Source organism: Hipposideros armiger, unplaced genomic scaffold (genome assembly GCF_001890085.2).
Source record: "Hipposideros armiger isolate ML-2016 unplaced genomic scaffold, ASM189008v1 scaffold_314, whole genome shotgun sequence".
Taxonomy (NCBI): Eukaryota; Metazoa; Chordata; class Mammalia; order Chiroptera; family Hipposideridae; genus Hipposideros; species Hipposideros armiger.
In genome coordinates, this window is record NW_017731664.1 from 1,660,358 (window position 1) to 1,676,984 (window position 16,627).

The following is a 16,627-nucleotide window of genomic DNA, read 5'->3' on the forward strand; positions in this document are numbered from 1 at the left end:
TATTGAAATCAAATTTTATTTTTGGAAAATGACATTACACACATCTTGCAAATGTACACAGAAATGAGAATGAGATGAAGAACAGAGCTTGAGAGCCAAAATGATTGCAAGAGCAGCTCTTTGGCTGCCCGGTATCGAATGCTGTGAATCCACAACATTCATAGTTCACAACACGCTACACACATGGGGATCTTCTCTAGACTTTGAAGTACTCTGACCAAAGAAAGCCCTCATCAAATTGTGAAGGGAGGGAGAGGGAGATTAACAGGCACAGAAGATGAAAAGTGTCTGCTCCAGCTGCTTTACATGGGCCTCACCAAACCTACCAATCCAAGTGGGAACAGCACACCAAAAATTAGAATGCGTTCTGGGAACATCGCTTTTGAATCACAGTTTAAGGGAGGGCCAGGCATGTCTAGGAAACCAACAGCAATGAATGTAAACCCATGTCCTTGACTTTTCTGGCTGTAAGTATTCTAAAGGGGCAGCTAAAAATTCCTAAATATCTGTTGTCTTTCTCTGTTTTTCTTTTCTTTTTAAAAAATAATTATTTGTCATTGGTCAAGCAGAGACTTCAAAACTCCTGCAAGGATAAGGAACATCATTTTCTGCTGTCACCTTGTTTATATGTGATTCTGAGAACTATTCAATTCTGCAATGTAATCAAATGGCCAATTGCACTCCCAATTTGCCACTAAGTTTTATGCAAAGGAGAGTTTAGTCTTTGATCACAACGCCATTCCTTGAGACATGGTCAATAACTGCTGAGAAATGTTTTGCCCCCCTTTTTTTATTTGTTTGTTCTTTTCTGACTTTACTTGGCAAAAGTTATTGGCCTTCAAATCAGTTATTTACAACTGTAAAGACACCTGGGAGCAGGGAGAGGGAGAGGACAAGGGAGGGAGGAGGGAACACAAGGAAGAATATATTCTTTTCAGAGATTAAAATGAGTTATTTAAGAAATGTGATGTACAATACCATGCATTTACTCTCCAAAGCTAGTCACTAGCAAGCTAACGCCTCTAACACTACAACCACCAATTACAGCTGTTTTGCTACAGTTACTGAGTTCTAACTACAGCTATAGGACAGAAAGGGTGGGCTGTTTCCAATTTAAACTTTATCCCTTTGAAAATGGCCATAAAACCGTTTTCTGTACAAGTTTAATGGCAGAAAAAGGTGACCAAAATATGTTTTAAAGAACTTACCACTCATGAGAAATGCAAAATTCAATCAAAACATGTGTTAGTTGTATACAAGTCATAAAGCATCATTGGCTTCAAGCTGCAATATATTACAGAACCATACATTGAAGACATTTTGATATAACCTCTTACTTGCTCAAATCCCATTAAGAGAACTTGTAAAGAAATGGCATTGGAAAGGGCATTCCATATCGTATTGCCAAACAGTGACATTCCCAAGGGCTGTGCATCCTGTTAAATAAATTAGCACCTACAGGCTGGCTTCTTTAAGTCTATTAGTTAGTTTTATATGGACTACCTTAATAGGATCATGAGCAGTCGGTATCAACTGTAAATATTTAGGTTAATTTAGTAACAAAAGGAAAAATACATTTCAATTAAGCGAATGTTTCTTTTTATGGTATGGATTTGTTAAATACACTTTTCATTTAAATAAACTCCAATTGCCTATAAGTTTAGCTAAAAAAAATTCAGAACTTGGCCAGCCCAAAACATAGATTGCTATACAGAACTTAATGTATATTGGTAAAACTTTATAAACAAATTGTTCTCTTACCCAACACCACCACCCAACCAAACCAAATGACAGGAGAAATTACCTGTGGTCTCTCATTATATTATATTGCAGCTTTTCAAACTGTAAGCAAATTAGGCAAAATTAATTAAGAGTGTTTAGTTGATATGAATCCATGGGTGGATTTTTCTGTTCAGCTGATTATTTCTCTGAGCACACTTAACTGCTCCACAAAATAGAAGACCAAAAAAATAATCACAAAGTATTCTGTACAGTGCTTGGAAGGCAAAGACCCAAAGATACATGAGCTATAAGGAAACAGCTTGTGTGGATCTGCTTTAGGGAATTACAACTAAAAGTGGAGAAGAAGAAAGGGCCAGGTTTGGATTATTCTCACCAACATTCTTCTGACTAGATTTGGGCAGGATCAGAGCTGGCTGAGTAGGGAAATAATTCTCATCACCAAGGTGAAATCACAGGGTTAAGAAAGACATATACCCAATGGCTAGATGAGGAGTAAGGAAAAAACAAAATTCAAAAGACAAAGGATGGATGTGTGTATTGTGGAAACAGAGAGTGGTAACATAGAGAATAAAACTAAAATAAAACACTGAACTAGAGAGAGAAAGCAAAGAGACATGCGGTGGAGGTAGAGAGTGGCAAAAACCCATTGATTTCCTCAGGTTATTAACCCAGAAATGAGAAGTCCCAATGCCTGTTTTTGCCTTAATTGACAAGGTATTTTCTCTGACTTAGGCTGTGCCATCTGACCTTGCCTACTAGCCTGTCTTTCTAATCAGGAGCAGAAAGATGCCTTAATTTCCAAAGGGAATTCTATATTTTCCTACCCCTGGCACCCAAGGTAAGGCAAGATTGCCTCTGATTCCAGAAGAGGTTGAAGCCTATAAACTAAGAGATACAAATTAGGTAGTTGGAAGGGGGCTTCAAGAGTCTTGTCATATGATAATCAGTGTCACACTACCTAGGCCAAAGTGGGAGGTCTGCATGGATCCTTAATGGGAAATAAGCAGGAAGCAACACCAGCATTGAGAGGCTGGGTATAAAAATCACAGTAGATCTTTGAGGACCCGGGTTGGGGAGACAGAGGAAGAAGTCATTTTTTTCCTGAAGAGATAAGAGGGACAAAATTCTTTAACCAGGTTTACTAAAATAAAGGCTGATAGAGAGCCTTTTAGTCTCTGAAAAGAAAAAGTGGAAGGGGCTAGGAGAAGCTGTTGACAGTCCCAGACCATAGTAGATTGCCCATTGCATTCAGTGCTCTGTCAGTTTAGAAATGCATTTCCTTCCCACACACATGACTTAGCTACTGTGTGACAAGAACCTCCAGCCTTTTACCTACTAGAGAAGTGAGATCTGTAAGCCAGAGGAACAATAAAATTGGGAATTAATTTTTAAAGAAATGACCGGTGTTGTCATGGTCTAGAACCACAGCTTTTAGCTATGATTAAGGACAATTCACTGAGTGTTAACAGCACTAGACTGGGTCTGGATGAACAATAGCTAGAGAACCTGTTGGAGATGCCCCTCCAGCCAAAAGGTAGACATGAGGGATCAATGCAGTATCCTTGCTCCAGGTGGTAACACTTGTAAGGAAGAAGAAATCATCCATGGAATCAGAACAGTAGACAAGGTTATATATGGCGTCCCCGTCTCGGTACAGAGGCAGAAGTGTGACACCTTTGAAGTTCCATACCAGGAGAAAAACCCAGGAAGACCAGCAATTGCAAGGCTTCATTGTACACAAGAGGTCTCAGATCACTTCTGGCCTATCAATGGCTGGGCCTTTATTCTCTCTAGATCCCAGGTCCCTAAACATAGGACTCTAACCCCTCCCCCATTCCAGATAAGCTTCAAAACACTGATCGTTTACTTAGGAAATCAGCCTAGATCTAAGAGCTAAATCTCTTAATGCAATGAAGGCAATGCATGAGTGAGGCCTGGCCTTGGAAGTCCAAGTGACCCCATGTGGCCAAGGACAGGTTCTAATTTCCTTGTTTTTTGTTTTTATTTCCATAGCAAACTGGACAGTGGATGAGGTCATTCAAACCCTACTGTCCCAGTGCATCTGTCTGGGTAAGTCTCAGCATAGATATTTCGGAGGTGGGCTGGTTTTTGAAAACATTCTCATCAGTGTGCTTAGAGCTCATTTTGGGGACATGGGAAGGCTTGTTCCATTGTCCAAGGAAGACATGTTTGTTTGTTTTTTTAATTGAGAACCAAATCTGAGGGAGATTGGGAGCATGTCCATCCAGAATATTGAAAGGACTAAGGAAGTAGACACAATATTTTCCAAGGCAAGCACTGGATTGTTGCTCTAAGACTTGGGCTGGTTAATTCAAAGAAGGACCTAGGACTCAGACCCCTTTTTCTTGCCTTCTTCAGATAGCTTACACATCCACTTTAAGTCTCCTTGGTTATTTTGGATTAGGGAGGAGAAGCAAGAATGAGAGAGAATTTCCTGAGTAGTGGGGTCAGCCTGGAAGGAGGTCTCTTGGAACTGAACTAATAAATACCCTTTAGTTCCCAGGAAGAGGCTTGCTGTGAGGAAAAGTATGTGTTCAGAACTTGTTGACCTCATTACTGCCATGGAAGGCCAAAGGATCATGATGAGTATGGTGTGTAGAGCACATACTTACTATTTTAGTGCAAATACAAAGTGCCAATTTTTAACATAGGCTAGGGTACATTTTAGTCACACAGCCCCTTGGTTATACTTGGAAATTGTCCCTATTATGGCAGGAAGGATATGGGAACATTGTTGATGAGGATAACCACAGAAAGACCAGGTTATTTTCTTTAAGTAGCCTCACCTCCATATTTAAAAGAAATCATTGCCAGCAAATGTTAGCCACACTCATTTAAAAAATGAAAAAAAAATGAAGGCTATCTCAGAAAGTCAGGATGAGCAAAGCTATTGTTCCCTTTTCTTTTCTTCCTTTCCATGCTCTAAAAACATTTCCCTCAATCTATGAAGACCAACCAGTATGAGATGAGATGAGGTGAGCTGTCTAGGAAAATCAGCCTTCCTATATCCTATTTGGGCAGGGCAGGAGCTCAGGGAGCTGTTCTGAGGGCTTCTCAAGGTAGGGCAGTGATCCCCTGTGTTGGATGCATAAGGTCAGGGACCTCATTGCTCCTGTTGGTCTTCAGTGCTTCCTTCTCTTTGCAGACATCTGCAGTCCATGTGGATGGGAAGCATGAGAATACAGGGATAAAAAGCTGTATTAGGTTGCTGGGTGAATTTCCCGCTGAGATCAGGGCAGCAGAATATGACTCCAAGATGCAATATGACCCTGGGAAGGAATTCTCAGGAGCCTAGTAGAAGGCAATACAGTTCAGTGGGAAAAGACCCTGGAATAAGAGCCAAGAGATGTGGGTTCTAATCCCAAACTTGCCTCTAGCCAGCTGTGTGACCTTGGGGAAATTACTTTACCTCTGCCTTTCCATTCCTGGCCTGAAAATGAGGAAAATTTGGAGTAGATGATGTGATCTTAAAATTCCTTCCAGCTAGAAAACTCTATGATTCAATCTAGGTTAATAGTGAAGTCTGTAAGAACAAAAAGGAGTCATGCTAATGGTTATCCTTTCCAAACTGAAAAGGAAGTTTTCTCTCTATTTACCCCTAGTTAAAACTACTTATGAAGTTGTTCAGCCCAGACCCCATATATACATTTTCCCCTTCTTGGTCCCTATTTCTATTTCTGTAAGGAAGAAAAATCAGGAGGTAGGAATAAGCAACAGATCAATTGAGTGTGTGTTTGTATGTGTGTGTGAAAAAGGGAGAAATAATGGGGGGAGTAGAGGCAAGTGTTTGCTGAATGACGATATTTTCTAACTATGCAGAAGGTAACACAATGGGAATTTAGTGGTAAAACTGGATTGGGTAAAATTGGGAATGAATGATGGGTAAAGGCGTTCAGTTATAAAATGTTTCTTTTTTGCCTTGAAAATGGGCCAATTTAAAATGCAATTACTAAAAGCTTGAATTTTGAACTATACCAAGTCTTCCTGATGTGGCAGTACAGAAATATTTTCGTATAATTTATTACAAGAAAGATAGAAAATCTACTATTATTATAGGAGATTGTTGGTTCAAAAATTATTCTAAAGAAAACATAACCATTTAGTATTTCCTAACAGTGCATATGCCACAAGCAAGAAAACACTCAAAGAAGTAGCACAGGGCCTGGACATGAGGAAATCTCAATTCCTCCTCTTGGCTCGCTCCTTCCAGCAGGTCATTTAGCTGCCTTGGCCTCCATTTCATCTTTGATTGAAGGAATTGGACTAAATGAGATCTAGAGAAACATCTAGAGAAAGGGTGACATCTTTGGGGGTCTGACCTGAAGTTTAGAAATAGACCTCCTACCACTCTCTACACCACCACCCATCTCAAGCACCAATTTTTCCCAGTTAACTACAAATTGTTCTGGGAGGCACTAAGAAAACCTTGAGCTTTTTGGAAGAAGTAAAGGAGTTAGTAAAATTGGCTTCTTAATGGTTTCTAAGAAACCTACAAATAGAGGGGAGGGGCAAAAAGAGATTATCATATTTGGGGGTTCTTCAATGACCAGTTTAACCAGGAATTAGTACTACCACCATCTGGACTTTTCTTAAACCAAAAATGCCTCTTGTAGCTGAGGTCATCTGAAGCTTGTCTAAGGGCATCTGAACTACCCTTTTCCACCACTGAATTCCCTCCCACACAGTGCTCATCAGCAATGCCACCAAGTTGCCACTGATCCATGTTGGAGTATCCTGTAGTATCTCCTAATTATAAAGTGGTTGTGTGTGTCTCTGCGCGTGCACACACGCACAGACACACACACACACACACACACACACACACACACACACAGAAAGCTCATTCCTATTAAAGTAGAGGAACGCTGCAAGTCATTCAATAGCCAAGAAGCAACTTGGCTTCAAATGCTGCACCTTTCCAACTATCTGCACAATTACAAAGAAATAAGGAAAATTTCATATCTGTTAAAAGCAAACACAGAATTGGCATGCATGGCTTTCACTTAAATTTAGTTGTCTTTGCCATTATGGGCTATGATTACAGACAAAAAGTAGTGTTATGAACCTGTACCTCAAAGACTGATAATTACTTCAAATGATCAGTCCTTAGCAAAGAGAAACCCATTCTAGTGTTAAAGACAAAAGAAAGGTTTCTTTGGCTTCAGTATGAAATATCAGGATTATAGATAAAAAGAGTTGCTTAAAATATGCCATAACATTTCATTTAAAATATAATTAGAATGTCTGGTCCACGTTGAAATTATTAATGTAAGCATAACTGTTAAAAAGTTATCAAAAGACTGATTCTATTGAATTGCCCTCTGCTATTTATTTTGTTTTCTCCTGGAGGTTTCTGTTTGGCAGTGACAGCATGATTTCTAAACTATGTTATTCTGCATTTTTTTTGATAAATTTTCTGCATGTGTTTTTTTAAACAAAAGAAAAATCACCAGTTTATAAAAAAGGAGCCTGAAGAGTTTGCTCCTGAAATACAGACACAAGGTTTTATAAAAAGGATATTGGTTTCTTGCTATAAAAAGCGACCGAAAGGTAACAGACCTGAAAACAAATTCTCACAGTGTTTTCAGTGTTGGCTGTTTACAAGGCATTCAATAGAACAGAGATAGATGGATACCATACACTTTGTGTAATAATTTGCTATGTTAGACAGCCTCCTAGAGGAATCAGCTATATAGAGCCCCTCACCCCCAACTCTATTAATTGCTTATTGGTTCTAAATTGCCCCAGTGGAAGAGTTGACAAGGAATTCACTGTGCTTTATAAACTCTACTGAGATGCCTACAGTGTTTCCCAATTCTGCCTAGTCTCTTGTATCCAGCCCTGTAGCAGGTCCCTAAGTGTCTAGTGTCAGAATTATAAGTTGCTGGTGTTTTTCCCCAGGGACAGCCAGAATTGATGCTAGACAACAAACAGGGGGTTCCATCAGGAGTGAAGCGCAAGATCAGGGAGTTGCCTTGTCATCCTCCCAGGATCTTCCAGGATTCTCGAGATTGGGAGTCAAGGGGTACTTGTTTTTGTCACTCTCGGATTTGCCAACGATTTTTTCCCACACACATTTTAAGTGTTAGGTATGTAAACAACCCTCTACAAAAGGAAGGCTCTTGTATATGAGCAAAGTGAGACAGAAAATAATGCAAATGCCTAAGTATTCAATAGAAAGGTCATGGGCTATCACATTTTGCATCCTTGGAAAGTTACCCCAAAGGATGGTTATCAATCTATCTCTTATAATGGTAACTGTGGATCGATCAGTGGCCCAGAGGAGAAATCACAGGAAAATAAACCCAACATATTACAGTGTGTTTTTTTTAAATAATAACAACAACAAAGAAATAAAAACTTGAAAGCACTGATAGCCCTGTTGAACACTTGAGCAAAAGTGCCCTATTGTAACAGTAAGCTTGGATTTGTACTCTGGACTCTGAACACTCTCTTCTTCTTCACATGGAATCACCAAGTGAGTCTGAGTCATCCAAAGACAGAGGCAGGTACAGGTCCTATAAGAAGATAATAGAAAAAGTTATCTCTCCTTTTCTTAGCAACTTGGGCTCTGAAATGGGCATGATCATATGACTGCTTTTATTTTTCAATTAATATTTTCTCTAATTTTAGTTTGAAATAATTATAGATTCACAGGAAGTTGAAGTACAGAGAGGTATACTTGTACCAATGCACTCTTCATTCAATTTCTCTCAACGGTAACATTTTGAAGTTTTCCATTTACTCGCGTGTGTGTGTGTGTGTGTGTGTGTGTGTGTGTGTGTGTGTTGTAGTAGTAGTACTCCCATGCAGATTTACCACATGTATATATTTGTGTAATCATCACCAGTCGAGATACAGAACTGCATCCTCACCAAAGGGCTCCCTCATGCTATGCCTTTATAGCAACATCTACCCCTCCCCCATCCCTAAGCTCTGGTAACCAAAAATCTTTGCCATCTCTGTAATTTTGACATTTCAAGAATATTATATGAATGGAATCATATAGAATGTAACCTTCACCCACTGAAGGGCATGTGGGGTGATTCTAGTTCGGGGCTATTGCAAGTAAAGCTGCTATGAACATTCATGTGCAGGTTTTTGTGTCAGTATGTTTTCATTTCTCTGGGATAAATGCTCAAGGGCATAACAGCTGAATCATATGGTAATTGCATGTTCAGTTTTGCAAGGACTGTGCTATTGTTTTCCAGAATGGCTCTACCATTTACCTTCTCACCAGAAAAGTATTAGTGATCCAGTTTATCTACATCCTCATCAGTATTTGATGTTTTCACTACTTTTTATTTTATCCATTTTTGTGGGTTTGTATTGGTATCTCATTGCAGGTTTTAATTTGTATCTCCCTGATGGCTAATGGTGTTAAATTTCTTTTCATGTGCATAGTTGATATCTGTAATTCCCTCTCAGTGAAATGTATCTTCATATCCTTTGTTCATTTTCTAATTGGATTTTTTCTTACTGTTAAGATTTAAGTTATTTTCTTACATTTTTATTACTATTTTTAATTAAATTTTATTGGGGTGACAATTGATAGTAAAGTTACATGGGTGTCAGGTGTACAATTCTGTAATACATCATCTATATATCACATTGTATGTTCACCAGCCAGAGGCAGTTGTCCTTCCTTTACTATATATTTGATCCCTTTAGCTTCATCTACCATCCCCCCACCCCCCTTACCCTCATCTGCCATCCCCCACCCTCCTTACCCTCTGGTAACCACTAAACTGTTGCCTGTGTCTATGAATTTTTGTTTCTTCATTTGTTTGTCTTGTTCCTTTGTAGTTTTTAGTTTTATATACCACATATCAGTGAAATCATATGGTTCTTGACTTTTTCTGATTTATTTTGCTTAGCATAATAATCTCAAGACCCATCCATGTTGTTGCAAATGGCACTATTTCATCTTTTTTTTTCTCTTGGCAGAATAGTATCCCATTGTGTATATATACTACATCTTCTTTCATTCACCTATTGAAGAACACTTTGGTTGTTTCCATGTCTTGGGCACGGAAATACAGCCACAATAAACATCAGAGCACATATATCTTTACTGATAAATGTTTTCAGATTTTTTAAGTAGATACCCAGGAGAGGGATTATTTTTATATTTTATATATGTCTTTGGTTAGATATGTGGCTTGCAAATATTTTCTCTCAGTCTGTAGTTTGTCTTTTCATATCCTTTGCTTGGTCTTTCACAGAGCAAAAGTTTTTAATTTTGGTGAATCCCAATTTATCTTTTTTTTTTTCTTTTATGGATTGTGCTTTTGTTGTCAAATCTAAGAATTATTTGCCTTGCAGAAGATCAGAAGATTTCTCCTATGTTTCCTTTATAATGTTTTATATTTTACATCTATAATCCATTTTTGAGTTAATTTTTGCATAAGACATAAAATTTAGGTTAGGGATCATATTTATTTATTTATTTATTTATGATTATCCAATTGCACTAGCATCAATTATGGAAAAGGCTACCTTTTCTTCATTGACTGAAGAACATTTTGCACCTTTGTCAAAAATCAGTTGTGATTATATATGTAGGTTCATTTCAGGCTCCGAGAGAATTTCTAGGCCTTGAACAAATGCCTAACCTAGAAAATATACCCCATCTACCTACTTCCAACTTATTTCTTGATGTTTCCATTTCTAGGAATTAGGATTTATCGCTCCAATACTGCACCGAACCTGGTCTATTGTCTTGAGGAAACAGGGGTGATGAAATGGCATTTGTTTTCCCCATTGTTCCCAGAGCTCTATTTGGGGAGCCTTGTGATTCCTCTTGGACTTACTTCATGCATTGTCTAAATCAGTGATTTTCAAATATGTCTTTCTCTCTCAATCTCTCTCTTCTCCTTTTAAATCTTCTATTCAAATGAAATTTGCTTGGAAAACCAATACATGAAATAAATAAAACAGTAGTTGTACTGGTTGAACCAGACATGGGGAAGGCAGAATCTCACCCATCTCCAAATGAAGTGGTTTGAAAATGACTGTTTTCATTCATGTTATCAGCAAGATACTAAAGGGAACTAGAAGAGTTAGGGTCAATTCTGTAGTTATTTAAGAGATCTACTATGGTAAAATGGAAACAGAGAACTTCAGTAGAGGACTTTCTAAGAAAAACAGAGAATACAGCTTTTCCTTGGTGTAGATGAAAAAGTGAAGATGAGCAATAGGGACAAAAATGGGGTGGAGAGGGACTTATATATCTAACATTGGGAATGCTTTTTGCTTGGACAGAGGGACAGTAAAGGTTTTAGGCGGCTTAGAATTGAAAGAGGAGTAAAGTATATTCAGAAACATGAGGTTTTAATTCTGGTTAATTAGTACTGTGACACTGAACAAGTCTTTTGAGTCTTGGTTTCTTTTTTTCATTATTAGTTTCAGGTGTGCAAAGCAACATAATAATTAGACATTTAAACACCTCATAAAGTGAGAACCCACCCCCAAGCTACTACCCCTCTGACATTTTATATAGCTATTTCTTCCCTATGCTGTCCTCCACATCCTGTGACTATATACCCATATATTTAGTTCTAGTTGACATTCAATATTTTCTACTTCACCTTCAGGTTTACAGCGCATTGGTCAGGCATCTACACAGTCTATGGCATGATTTCCCTGATAAGTCCAGTGCCCAACTGGCACCTTACATGACCTTTACAACATTGTTGATTATTCTTCATATTGTATTAACTATCAATTTATATTTCTTAGCATCTTCACCTTTTTCACCCTGCCCCCAACCCCAATCTCATCTATCACCCTTATAGATCTAGTACCCATCTGGCATGATACCTAGTTATTACAATATTGTTGAATGTATTCCTTATGCTATACCCTACATCCCCATGACTACTGTATAACAACCAATTTGTTCTTAATTCCTTCCCCTTTCACCCATCCTTATCCCCACTCCCATCTTAAACAAGTCCCTCTGAAAGTCCTTGTAATACTGGTTTAGTGGTGATGAACTGCTTCAGCTTGTTCTTGTCTGGGAAGCTCCTTATCTGTCCTTCAATTCTAAATGACAGTCTTGATGGGTAGAGCAATCTTGGTTGTACATCACTTGGAATGTTTCCTGCCACTCCCTTCTTGCCTGCAAAGTTTCTTTTGAGAAATCAGCTGCCAGTCTTATGGGGGCTCCCTTGTAGGTAACTAACTTCTTTTCTCTTGCTGCTTTTAAGATTCTCTGTTTGTATAACCTTTGACTTGTCTTGGTATTTGTCTTGGTGTTGGCCTCTTTGGGTTTATATTGTTTGGGACTCTCTGTGCTTCCTGGGCTTGTATGTCAATTTCTTTCACCAGGTTAGAGAAGATTTCTGTCATTATTTCTTCAAATAGGTTTTCAATTCCTTGCGCTCTCTCTTCTTCTTCTGGTACCCCTATAATGCCAATGTTGGTATGCTTGATATTGTCCCAGAGGCCCCTTATACTCTCCTCAATTTTTTGGATTTTTTTTTTTTGCTGTTCTGGTTAGATGTTTTCTGCTACCTTATCTTCCACTTCACTGGTTGGCTCCTCTGCTTCATCTAATCTACTGTTGATTTGCTGTAATATATTCTTCATTTCCATTATTGTATCCTGTATTTCTGACTGGTTCTTTTTTATGGTTTCCATCTCCATTTGCATGTTTCCTATCTCTCTGTTGAAGTTCTCCCTGAGATCATTGAGCATTCTTATGACCAGTGATTGGAACTGCATCTGATAGATTACTTATCTCTATTTTGCTTAGTTCTTTTTCTGGAGCTTTGTTCTGTTCTTTAATTTGGGGCATGTTTCTTTGTCTCCCCATTTTGGCTGCCTCCCTGTGTTTGTTTCTATGTATTAGGTAGGTTTGGTGTCTTCTGGTCTTAGCAGAGTTGCCTTATGCAGTAACTGTGCTGTGGGGTTCAGTGGCACAGTCTTTCTGGTCACCTGAGCCACATGCTCCAGGTGTGTCCCTTGTGTGGGTTGTGTGTGCCCTCCTCTTGTAGTTGAGCCTTGGTTGATAATTGCACATCAATGGGAGGCAATAACCCTTGCGCTCACTCATTGTGAGGACTGGCATTGAATACAGTCGAAGAGTTGTGCAGGGGCTGATCCTACAGAGCAGGTTCTGCCTGAGAAGGACTCTGGTGTCTGCCCAATCCTCCCCTTGGGTGTGTCATACTTGGAGGCAGCTGGGTGATGCTCCAGCTCATTTTGAAGCTGACCACTGTGGGCACCAGCCCCAGGACCACCTTGGACAGGACCTGTTGTAAGTCAAGTTCAGCCACAGCCTGTGCCCCACTTGGGGCCACCTAGCGGGAGCCAGAAAGAAATCCTCAGATGGCTGCCACCCATGCTGTTCTTGGAAGAGCATTGAGTGGCCAAGCCATGAACCAAGGCCGGCTGCCGCTAGTGCCGGATTAGTGCTGCTCAGCCAGAGGTACAGGACATGCTTAAGCCAGATGCTGCTTGTCTGGGTTCTGTGAACCTTTGAGAGATCCTAGAAAAGCGCATCTTGAGCCAAGGCAAGTGTTCTGCATTAAACAGCCACTGAAAGCAGCCTGGGTGTGCCCGAAAGTTGGGTGGGGCCGGGTCTCAAATCACCAGAGCTTGGTGAACTAATGGCGGAGATTCAAAAATGGCGACCGCCTGTGTTCACACGCCAGGAAGCGGGCGGGCTCAACAAAGAAACAATGGCCTCCACCTGCTTCTCCATCCAGGCCCCGTCACAAGCCAGAGAACTCAATTCCCCACCATTTGTTCCTGCTGCCTTTCTAGGTGCTGCCCCAGCGCTGGATCTCAGAGCGAGTGATGCTGATTCCACTGGTGGGTAAGTCCGTGTGCAGTCTCTTTAAGAGGAGCGCCTGTGAGTGCAGCCACACTGTCTCACTCAGTCACAATCTCCACTGATTTTCATAACCAAAAATTATGGGGACTTCTCTGCCTGGCCCTGGAACTCTGGGCTGGGATGAGGCTGTTATCTCTCGCTCTTTTAGGGAATGGGGGACCCCACTACACAGTCAAAATAGTCCTTCCAATCTTTAATAGTCACACTCAGCTGTGGGACCAGCCCATGCTGCATCTCTGACCTTCCTACCAGTCTGGAGGTGGCTTCTTTTGCAAGTTCTTAGTTGGAAGGCTTCATTTCAGCTTGATTTTATGTGATTCTCAATAATGGTTGTTTTGTAGTTTAGTTGTAATTTTGATCTGGTTGTGAGAGAAGGTAAACACAGTGTTTACTGACTGTGCCATCTTGGTTGCCCTTGGTTTCTTTATTTTTTAATTAAAATGTATTGGGGTGACAATGGATAGTAAAATTAGATAGGTTTCAAGTGTACAATTCTGTAAGACATCATCTATATCTCACACTGTGTGTTCACCACACAGAGTCTTGGTTTCTTCATCAAGAAAACATAGATATTGGAGTGGATAATCAGTAAGGTCTCTTCTAGAACAGAGACTATTATTTGGAACTCTTAAGGGAATATTGAATCCTTTAAAAAGCAACAACAATAAAGGCAACTACAACAAACAGACTCACTTCTCACCATCTTTTCAATGTAACTCAGGGGTTGGCACAGTTCTTCTGTAAAGGGCTAGATAGTAAATATTTTAGGCTCTCTTTGCTGGTCACATACGGTCTCTGACACAGTCTTGTTTCTTTGAGTTTTGTTTCCTTTACAACCCTTTAAAAATATAAGAAACTTTTTTTGTTTTGTTTTGTTTTATATCAGGGGTTAATCCAAAAACAACTAGGCCATAGGCAGCATTTGGCAATGTTGTTTTGTTTTAACCTACCAAGCAAGATTCCTTAGAAAACTGACAAACAGGTAGCAAGTAAAGGACTGAGGAAATAATAAGAGTGCAATATATGATATGTCGATGATGTATTACAGAATTGTACACTTGTAACCTAAGTAACTTTACTAACAATTTTCACCCCAATAAACTTTAATTTAAAAAAAAGAGTGCAATAAAACTTGTAAAATGGAATTGCAAAGTGGCATAAAATGGAGTTGCATCTCTGAAGAGATTTAGTTCTTCAGTACTTGAATAAAGTGAAAATTGATCATAGTAAAAAATATATTTGAGCTCTACACTTCCATAATGTTGGAGAAAGACTCTGAAAATATGATTTTACACAAATGCAGTAACTCTGGAAAAACTGTCAAAATCAACACTTTCAGAATTTTGAAAATTAACTAAAGGCTTGCAAAAATCCAAAAAGAGCTTATTCAAGAAAAATGGATGAATCTCAGTAAGAGCACCAAGATTTGAGGTGTTTTCAAAGCTACTCTCTCTCCAGCTCTACTATAGCTTTGAAAACTTACAGCCTCAGCAGTACAGTCTCTGAATAACAGCACTGTAACAGCCACAGGAGGATGCAGAATGGGTTTTGGAGCTCCCCAAAATGCCCCATTCCCAGAGAATTGTCACATTTTGACATGTCTGATAGCTCCCTGGAAACTCCCACTTGTAGGGCTCTTCTTTATTTGACCTAACTCAGAGCACACTCACTGCAAACAGCTTTTTAAGGGAGCATTAGTTGCAATTGTTTAAAATCACAGACAGCCTGAGGTGGGGGAAATATTTGGGGCAAATGAACCTGCACAAAATCTTAAAAGGAAACGCTGGAGAATTAATATCTATAGGGGACTTTGAAAAGCTCCAACATATTCCTGGTAATCTCTAAGGCCAGGCACATATTCAGGACTGTGAGTAGTCTCACAAAAGACCTGAAAATCTCTAATCTTTCACCATTGTTTGGCTTTAAGGCCCTGTGCATGCAGCAATTGAACACTAAGAAAAAGTTGTAAACTGCATGACAGCATTTAAATCATATCCAAGCACACACACAGAGCCCTCAGAAAAGGCTGGGAGACTTATTGGATCAAGACATTCAAAGAAATCTAGCAAAATTATTTTTTAAGAATGGAGGGTAAATCAAGACAATTCCCAGATAAACAAAAACAGATTAATCATCTCTAGAAACATGTCCTACAAGAAATACTAAAGAGAATTGTTCAGGGAGAAAGGAAAGGACAACAGACAGTAATAAATCTTCACATAAGAAATAAAGAACATTCATAAATGTAAATTCATTGATAAATAAAAAAGATGGTACAAATTTATTTTTGTAACTCTTTTCTTCTATTATCCAATTCAAAAGACAACTGCATGAAATAGTAATCATAAAAATGTGTTAATGGACTTACTTTGTATAAAAATGGAATTTGTTTGTCAAGAGCACAAAGGGAGGGGTAAAAGAATAGTGCTATACTATAGCAAAAAATTATATACAACTGAAATTAAGGTGATATTAATTCAAAAAAGATTGTATTAAGATGTTGATTGTAAATAGTCATGGGGATATAGTACAGCATAGGGAATATATTAATAGTTAATATTCTAATAACTATGTACAGTGTGAGACGGGTAATATAATTATTGGTGTTATTACTTTGTGAGGAATATAAATGTCTAATCACTATGTTGTTTTGGACACTTGAAGCTAATTTTTATTTTAAAAGATATTGATTGTAATTCCCAAGGCAACCACTAAGAAAACTCAAAATAAAATTAGTAAAAATGTAAAAAGTGAATTAAAATGGTAAACTAGAAATATATGTACTTAAGGGTCGGCCGAGTGGCACGTTGGTTAAGAGCTGTCTTGGGATGGCAGAGGGCTCCGGTGCAGATCCCACATATGAGGGCCAGTGACACTGCCCTCCACAGCTAAGATGCTGGACAACAGCTCAACCTGGAGCTGGGCTGCCGTGAGTTGACGGTGACGGTGTAGGCTGCAGCCCCTGCTGCAGTGGGTTGCCATGGGCTACTGTGTGTAGCCAGCAGCCAGCGTGAGCGGCCA

The 16,627-nt window shown here is 39.2% G+C and overlaps 1 protein-coding gene across 4 annotated transcripts in view; it reads right to left on the reverse strand.

Moving 5' to 3' along the window:
- Positions 1 to 16,627, reverse strand: part of DCX (doublecortin) — a 231,038-nt gene continuing 214,411 nt past the window's right edge. For all 4 annotated transcript variants that reach the window (XM_019660194.1, XM_019660192.1, XM_019660193.1 and 1 more), the window contains one exon: positions 1 to 8,282. In XM_019660194.1, coding sequence (XP_019515739.1) covers positions 8,226 to 8,282 — 57 coding nt within the window. In that variant the 3' untranslated portion in view covers positions 1 to 8,225. The remainder of the gene's footprint in view (positions 8,283 to 16,627) is intronic.